Below are 9,593 nucleotides of genomic sequence, written 5' to 3' on the forward strand. Positions count from 1 at the left end.
TAAAACCACCTCTTTAATATTGATCTACTGAACTTCACAGTTGGTTTCAAAATAATATTATGAATATGACTCATGGCCTCGCTCTCCACCGAAGTGACAGAGCTCCCGCCTGGATTCAATGTAAGTCAATGTCAAGCAGATTTACAGGACCGACACTTTCCACACCGCGATGCAGCACTACAGTAACTGCTCATATAAGAACCGCAAGAAGTAAACTTGGTAAAGTTTTCTCCCCATCAAGGCTCAATACAGGATGACTGATAGGACGAGACGGACATCAGGATTTTTCTTTCTGCCGCTGTGCGAGGAACCACCATTTTTGCAGCTGTACTTCTGCAAGTCTTGTTGGCTGGAAAACAGCAAAGATCTTAAACGTCACAGTTCGCTCCACGTTCGGTTCCCTCCAGTTTGACTTTAGAACATGACTTGGGCTCTGAAGTGCTTCTGCTTGGTGGCGTTATGGCTCATGCCCATCTTCAGCATCCATTTTGACTTCATCATCTGTACGTACTGCATGTCTCTCGGTTTCTGATAGAAGCTGTTGCCTAGGAGAGAGAGATGGGGGGGGGGGCATGTAACAAAAAATGTCTTGGCATAAGATTTTCAATCACTGAAGTACCAGTGACTACGTTTTTTAGTCAGCGGTTACAACAGCTTGAACTCCTGAGAGCAACAAAAGGAAATAGCTTTCATCACTGAACCCAGACTGCCAAAAACACGCCGTCTCCACAATACAGAATTGAATAAAAGTTCACACTCAAATCTTTAAAACACAGCAAAACAACAAAACTGAAAAATTTAGTTCCCTGGGCCAAAACCTCACAAGTGATTCTTCACTCCCCGACACAATAACTCAAAGCTGGGACTAAGGCACGACTGCAGGGTCAGAAGCTCTGCACCGAAAGTACTAAAACTAGAGTTCTACTGTGGAGCTGAATCACTGGTAAAATACAAAGTAATGGGGGTTTTCTACAAGTTTTCATGACACCCAAGTAAGTGCATTTTACATGACTGTGGGGGAAACAGAATATTCATTACTGCATCTGTATCTGCTTCTAATAAATCTAAGTAATCCTCATTTTCCCGTGGTACCCTGTACTATACTGACACCTCAAAATGAATAGAGAGAGAAGACATTTGCATTTGAATGAGGGTTGAGGAGTGTATCCGATCATCTCCATAGCAAAAAAAAGAAGGGACCTGTGTCCATCCACGAGCAGAGCTGCACGTCCTGAGATCAGCTCGTTCACACGGTCACCTCACTTTTACTTGACTCCAGCATGAAAGTTCATTCTTGGCTTGGTAATAACATTTCTGCCTGCGGTGGTGGTGGTATAACATGCATGTAAAGTGCTTCACAAAATACAAGCTGAATGGTGACAACTCTTAATAAATGAGACAAAAAACTGAAGCAGGGTTTGAATGTTAAGGAAACATCGTCAGACTGGACAAACCCTCATTCACTGCTCTTACCTGTTCCTCTCTTTAAAATGTTAAATATTAACCATATGACCCCAAATAAACTATCCTATCGCTGTCTAAAGGTCCTGGTTGAATCTTACCTCCATCTCCTCCCCAGCCCAGAGCTCTGTACTGCCGGAGGACTCTGCCAACGGCGTTCTTGTTGTGGGTCAGCACCACGGCTCTCTGCGCTCCGAACCGCTGCTTGTAGTACCTCATGAGGGAGCGGTGGCCGATCTTAGCACCTGAAGAAACACACAGCGAGGACGTGCACTCTGTTACAAATATGAACACATTAGGTATAAACAAGAAAGCCAGATTATATTCACAACAAGCGGCTGAGAGCAGAGATCCAACAGAAACCTCCAGTAACGTTCACAGTGAAAGTCACTTCCTGATTCATTTCAGCACCTGGTCAAGTTTCATGGCGTGGCCCACCTCATCACTTCCTCTTTAATCCTTCTATTTAAACAGCAAACCTCACTGAGATTACAATTTTGTTCTTCCAGAGTTAAGTGAACCAGCAGATATATATATATTACACACACATTGAATATTACACATAGTCCATTTTATTGTCCAAACAAAGGTTTTGTTTAAATTAAACAATTAAATTTTTTAAAGTGAGTTTAAAGTGAGTTTTCAGTATTGAAAACCGGTTTAGCCGATCTTAGACTGAACACACTGGAGGTGGTACATCTGAAGTTGAAGAGATCAGACATCATATTCACTGTGTTTTTAGAGCACAGGCAAGGAAATTATTTTCACAAGAGATATTTGTCTACAAAATTGGAGAATAACGTTTAATTCAGTCTATTTTCAAGAACCGTAAATCTATCAAGCTCAAGTGTGTAGTGAATTGTGAAGTCACAATTTCTTCACATTGCTTGTTTTTGTGTGACTGATAGTCCAAAACTCCAAAATACTATGATAATAATAATAATGACAATAATAATGATAATATCCATCTATGATTCATTGATTACGAAAACTGTTTGCGATTCAGGTTTCATCAATGGACTATTTGATTTGAGAACACACTGCATACCTTTGTCTCAAAACGCCACAGCAGAAGACTGGTTTTATCTTAAAATTAATTTTAACTAATTGCACATTTAGAGATTAATTATTAGTATTTGACATCCTGAGTGGTAATAAGGCAGAATTATAAAAAGGCACTTATTTTCGCTATTTAGATTAAATTCAGCACGTCATCAAGGCCTGTTACATTCTGTGCTTACGCTCCACCATTGAAATCACCTGAAGGGAGAGTCAGCTCCAGCGTGTCGTCGTCATACTCCAGGTTCTTGTCATCAGGCAGCTCTTCTTCGTCCATTTCAGCGTCCTCTCCCTCCTTCCTGTCAGGGTAGCTGCTCCTGTTGGCAAAAAAAAACAAACAGAAGATATGAAGATATACATGTCATACATGTAGGAGGTGATGCATCTCATTCTAACTGGCCACTAAACAAGTAGAGGATTGAACAGTTCACAGATTATTAAACATCTAAACAGAGTAATTAGTTCATTACCTGAAGTCGTAGAAGTCTGCAAACTCCAGCGCAGCGTCGCCGTCTGTGAAGAGTTTACAATGGCTTTTGTCTGTCATGTGACTCTGTACTGCTTCTGCCGAGTAGAACGAACGTCCCTTCTCGTTACACCATAAACACACGTTTCCGGCACCGACTTTCTCTCCTGTAGCACAAGAAAAGAACCACATAAAGATCTGTCACTCGTATAAAAGGAGCACTGAGTAGCATCTTTAGCAAACACTAAATATCAACAATCAGGAAAACGGGCTGGGAACATCCTTCTTCTGACATTTGGAATGATGAAGACTGCATGAGGTGCAGTGATTGGATGAATCAGTCTGTCAGGTGTTCATATTATTTTGTCTGATCTTCATAGACACATAAATATACACAGTGACCCTCCACACCGTGCAGCTATTCTCCGCCTGAACACCACGTGGAGTTTCCTCGCGTTTACACCCAAAACTCACCGAGGTAGCCGACGAGGCCCTTGAGATTGACGAGGAACTCCACGTCGGGGATGAAGAAGCCGTGGACTTTGGTCATGTGGGCAACGTTCTTCATGAGTGACTTGGAGTGGTGGGAGCAGAACAGGCAGTCAGTGACGGGGATGGAGCCCGGCAGAGCAGCGGGTTGGGGGTCAGACGGAGCCGCCGAGTCTCCTTCATTTTGATCCATCGTCTCCTCTTCATCTTCATCCTCCTCCATGTCGTCATCATAATCTTCCTCCTCGCCAACGTCCTCCCACTCTTCTGGAACATATTTATTGGAACATGGTGTCACTTTTTAACACAAAAAACTAATGAAAGATCTCAAACGTTCTGTTCCTTTATCTTACAAGCGATGGGAGTTTATTTACTCTAATTAGTCTTCAAGTGTAGGTACCTTTAACAAAAAGGAGTAATTAACAGTCTCATTACACTGACAGACGAGCTGTTATTACTCTGAGAAATAATACGTTACAGAGACTTGCAGAAAGAAATTAAAGTAAAAAAAACGTTCAAGTACAGATGGGCAATAACAATGTTCTGATATATCATCTTTCACTGGAATCTGACACGTTAGTAAACGCTTGAATGATCAAGATTTGGGCCATTAGTAAATAAACAAACAGTCACAACAATGGTTTTACTTCTCCTTACCTTCCCCAGCTGTGGCTCCCTCTTCTCTCTCTCGCCTCTTGGCTTGCTCCTCCAGCCACATCATCCTGGGAGGTTTCTCCAGCTTCTCCATCCTCTGCCTCGTCGCTCCTTGTGAGGTCTGGGCATTCACTTGGTTGGCCGGGCTCGACTTCTGCTGCTCTTTCAGGGCCTGCTGCAGGGCCTCATTCCTGGCGTCGTGATCCACCTTCTCGTCACCAAGTCCTTTCTCCAGGTTCTTCTCGTTCATCTTCTCCACTTTCCTCTGGGCAGCGAGCAGGGCCTGCTTCTCGGCCTGCTGGTGTTTGTGGGACTGTAGGTGGTTCTGGTAGGCGTTGGCGCTGGAGAACCTCTTGTTGCAGACGGCGCAGCCCTCTGTGGCCGCTGCATCGTTCAGCTGCTGTTCGGCGGCTGCCCGCTGTGCCAGGACGCGCTCCTGAAAGTTTTCAGCAGTGACTGGTGGCATGTCGGCCACCTTGCGCTTCAGGTTGTAGCGGTGCCAGTCGGTTTTGTAGTGCGCTCGCTGCACCTCGCCATCTGCAAAAGCCACTCGGCAGCTGATGCAGGTGTAGGACGCCATGGCAACCTGAAGGTAAGAGAAAGTCAAAATAAGATTATTTATATATTGTTCAAAATCACAGATTTGTCTCAGAGGCCTTTACAAACTTTATACTTCGCTCTCCATCATTAGACACTTTATTTACCCATTTAACCCAACTAAGCGCCATCGGACTAAACTCCTTTTTTTCCCCCTAATGAGTATTTTACTTAATGAGAATAATTCTCATTACCGATTACACTGCAGATTATTTTGTCAATGAATCGTTTAGTCTATGAAATGTTAAAAGAAAAGTGAAAAATGCCCATCACAATTTCCAGAGCCCAAGATGATTCTTCCTATTTGCTTTTCTTGTCAAATAAACAATCCAAAACTCAAAAATATTTGTAATACATTTATTTACTATAGTTATGACAAAGAAAAACCTGTCCTCAAATTTGAGAGTCTGGAATCAGCAAATGTCTGGCATTTGCACTTGAAAAAAATCCGGCATATAATACAGGATAGGAAATCAATACTTTAGTAAACTGTTTAACTGGGGGAGAAAGATCAGAACAACAGAAAAAGATCACATTTTGTTGAAATGAATGCTGTGTACATTTCATGTATGCAGAGTTAAAGAGTGACTCTTAGATAATTCCAGCTTCTCAGTGTGAACATTTGCTCAGAAACAAGAAAGCAGACGTCTCTTCGGGATTCCAGAAATTGTGATGGACATTTTTCACTATTTTGTGATATTTTATAGCCCAAACAATTAATCAATTAAGCATTAAAGAATAATAGCAGATTAGGCAATAACAACAATCATTTGTTGCAGACGTAGACTATTCTACTGAGAGGTGTTAAGAGTATTTGTGTCAGTGATAAACACAATAACACCTCTCTGTATAACACAATACAACTGAACAGTAGCACATAACTACCATGCAGTTGAATCAACAGCTCTCTAACACGGTGAGAAACAGACACAGTCTGCAGGGTTGTTGTATTCGGGTTAGCTAGCTCGGTGTAACGTTATCTCACACACTGGACACTGAGTAGTAATTACGTAAAAATAAAGAAATAAACAAAGTTGAGTAACTAAAACGACTTTAGCTAATCCCGAAATACGTGAGCTGCATATTATTGTTTGGCTGTGATGTTAATTCATCTGTTTCTCGGTTTCATAACATTAGCTTCATGGACGGTAACGTCAAACTTGTGTAACATCAAGTCTGGTTAAGTTAATTGGTTAGCCTAGCCTACCTAGCTAGCGACACCGTAGCTAACTGTCGGGTAAAGTAATAAGTAATAAAGCAGGTTGGAAGGGACAACGTTAACTTACCAACCGTAATCTACTGAAAGTAAAATGAATTTATCAGCAACTGTTAAACTGTGGTGCTGCGCCAGTCTGAGGTAAACTATGCTAACGTCGGCTAGCAACCAGCTACCCAAACTTCACACATTTTAGTGTAAACATCAGCTAATAACAGTCCAAACATTCATAATACTCATGACAACGACAGAAAGAGGTTACGACAGGCGTCCAATGTTTACTTACCAACTCAGTGAAATGACTTTTCCGAAAAAATGTGTTTGAAATGTCTTTTTTGGAAGAGTGTGCTCTTGTCTCACTCTGCCGCAACAAACCACACCGCCACACGAGGGTAGCTTCCTGGTTTCTTCTTCTTCGTGTCTTTTGGCAGTTGGCAACAAGCGTGTCAGGCTCTTTACTGCCACCTACTGCTTCGGAGTACGTTTACCAGAACTTGTGGCATCCATGGGAACAGTTAATATGTCACAGTTGCATAAAATGAAATGAAATGAATTAAAATAAATTAACCAATCTGGTAAATTAACAATAAACATATCTGTTTTCTTTTAGGGCTTCCGCCTGACACTGCAGTTACATTCAACTGCAGGAGAACTTCAAGTCCTTTATTGAACAATAAAAGTAGTCTTTAGAAACTCAACCGCTGAATGATGCCAGTAGAGCATTACTCATTCATTATCAGCTTTATTTCATCATCACCTTGACAACATTGATCATCTCGTACAATTATTAACACCTGTGAACTGTTAGTTTGATTAATTTGACATGACAAGAAGAGAACATTCTCCACTTGTTACTTACAGTAGATAAATGACCTTAAACCTTAACTCCCAGATTCTTTAAGGATGTCATATGTGGAGTAAGATTTCTTAACAACATAAGCATTAAAATCAATCATTGCCCAGGTTATATTATATTGTTATAGTTCTGATCTTATTGAGCAGCTTGATGACCTGAGAAAGATCCTTCAACCTCATCACTGAAAACATGGTACTGGCCTTTACATTTACAATATTATAAATTGTAAATGTTGTACCCATTAACAATATTGTACACATTGTCACAATGCCGTGAATACAGGGATCAGGGATAGGACCCAAAAGCAGATGAAGGCGAGTGAGGGATGGTATACCGGCTTACAGACAGGTCAGTTAAGATACAGGTGGGGAAAAAAGGCAGGTCAGCAGGCAGACAGGCGAGTCCAGGTCCAGGTCCAGGTAAAGGGGGGATGGCCGACTTGAGGTCTGGGAATGCGGGCAAGAAGTCGGCAGGTACGACCGACAGGGGGTCAGGCTAACGTCGGCGGGCAGCCATTTTTCTGCGGCGCTGTAGAGCATCTCTCAGGCGCTCATTACGTTGTCTGCGGCGCTTGTCAGAGGCTTCGCTGCGCTGGGTAGGTACGTAACTCTGGCGCTGGGTAGCTGGTGGAAAGAAAGAAAATGGCAGTGGTTTGAGGGATGACAGAGAATGGGACACATGTGATGCAGCTTCTGTTGTTGTACCCTTTTAAATTCATACCAAAAACAAAGCGGGTGAACTCCACAGTAAACTTATCATCGGGAAATCCAATACCATTCATGGGTTTACACCTCAGCTCATCGACCTCACTGAATGGCTCGTTAACTGTAAATAATCCTAACACATTACCTAGAATGTGTAAGAGAAACAAAAGAAAACCTTTCTACAGAAAAGAAAACCCCTCCAATGATGTTTGGCCCAACAACTGGTCTCAGAAAATGGTCTACTCACGGTTTGCAAACTTGAGAGTTTATTTAGCGATATGATGTAGGACCCATATGGAAACACACAATAACAATTAAAAATGAAAGGAATATAATAATAAGGAAATAAAATGATGACAAAGGCAAAACACCAAAGGCAGACTAAATAAGTAGGATGTTAAAACTGAGCCCACAAAAGACTAATAAAAGTTTATAAATGAGGCTTTGATATCATAGATGAAAAGTATACACTGTAAAATGAATCATACCCAGATGTCACCTGTGTCACCAATAGATGTTGATTATTATAAATATAGTTGCATATTGACTTACTGGTGGTTCGGCTTCCCCCGTTTCCCATGTCTGGGTTGTAGAGAGCAGAGGTGCTGCTTTGTAGTGAAGTAATGACAGATAGTTAAGAGGCTGCATGCAACAATGCTTCTTATGTGAAAGCTTCATGCAACAAACCACACCCATAAAACCCAATAAAGACGAGATGTGTTCATGTGTTTAATTCACACACTGAGTCTAAATGGGGAAGTATTGACAGCACAGTTTGTGTCATTTGCATTTAATTCAGTCCTGCTTTAATAAACAGAACAAGAGGAACTTAAGGTTTTGCCTAATGTCCCACTTTGAGTGTTCAGGCGCCTTCACTTCTTCTAGTCAAGTCAGTTTTATTTATGCAGCTCGGTATCACAAATCACCATCTGTACATCATACGACACCCTCGACCCACTGTCCTTAGACGCTCAGTTCAGATGAGGACAAACCCCTTATGAGCATCAGAGGAGGATCCCTCTCCCCGGATGGCCGGACATGCAATAGATGTCGCGTGTGCAGAATAGACAAACGTAAAACGACAGTATGGACAATCAGGATGACAAAACTATCGTAAACGTGAATGAAGAATATTTCTCTACATTTTGACATGTTACAGACTTTAATCAAAATGGTGTAAATGTCCACACAGTCCACACACAACACACACAAATTATTTTCAGACCAACACCTCCTTAAAGTCAAATACACATGTAGTTGTTACATTTAATTGACAGTTTACAGTTGGACTGCTGCTGCTTTCTCCTCATTATGCTGTGTGATAACTGCTGTAAAGTCAGCGTGGCTCTGATCCCGTCAGAATCTACACTTGAGCCTGAACTCGGTCAAAGTGTTTCCTGGAACAAGCTCAATACATTTCTGTTTCAGCACTTTGCATGATTGTGTTTGAGACGGCCGTCTTCATCGGTTAACTTAACAACTATTGTGTTCACATGTTACGTTTTAATTAAATCGTTCAATGATGCTGAACTGATTCACACCCTTATTATCACACCCTTATGTCCCATATTATCTTAATGTCCTAGCACAGCTTGAATATCCAGTCCTCCTGCAATTAGCAAACCTTGTTGACCCCTCCCATCAGCGTTTACAAGAAATGCCACCAGTTCTTTTCATCAGGTCATCAGAGAACAAAAACAGAGCTAAAAGAGAGAATACTGGACTTATATATTCATCAGGTGACACAAACAAACCAAACCGTGACCTTAGCAGAGGCAGTTCAGAAAACAATGATGCGACGGTGATTTGTACCATTTTTTGAGGGCACTGATAAACAATGCCGTCCTGCAGAGAGGGGGGTCAGATGAGGAAATGCTTATGAGGATCATTTCAGAAGGCAGTTACAAACAACATATTTTGTTGGTTTATTCGGAGGACTTGGTGCATGAAATGTGCAGTGACGTTTTCATAATATCTGTATAGTTTATTGCATTTGTAATTATATGATATTTCATGAACTTGGATCTGCACATTTGTCGATACTGACCTCTGAAAGAAAATACTATACATCCTCCAACCATCAGGGGTCTG

General features: G+C 41.5%; 1 protein-coding gene across 1 annotated transcript; it reads right to left on the reverse strand.

Annotated features, from left to right (window-relative positions):
- Positions 1 to 6,311, reverse strand: znf622 (zinc finger protein 622). The gene is made up of 7 exons (XM_070918431.1): positions 6,229 to 6,311; positions 4,133 to 4,715; positions 3,461 to 3,742; positions 2,991 to 3,153; positions 2,722 to 2,837; positions 1,563 to 1,706; positions 1 to 545 (listed from the first exon to the last, which is right to left on the reverse strand). The coding sequence occupies exons 2-7, from the start codon at positions 4,707 to 4,709 to the stop codon at positions 415 to 417; spliced, it is 1,413 nt and encodes a 470-aa protein (XP_070774532.1). The 5' UTR covers positions 4,710 to 4,715; positions 6,229 to 6,311; the 3' UTR covers positions 1 to 414.
- Between the last annotated feature and the right edge of the window lie 3,282 nt (positions 6,312 to 9,593).

Source organism: Enoplosus armatus, chromosome 14, assembly GCF_043641665.1.
Source record: "Enoplosus armatus isolate fEnoArm2 chromosome 14, fEnoArm2.hap1, whole genome shotgun sequence".
Taxonomy (NCBI): Eukaryota; Metazoa; Chordata; class Actinopteri; order Centrarchiformes; family Enoplosidae; genus Enoplosus; species Enoplosus armatus.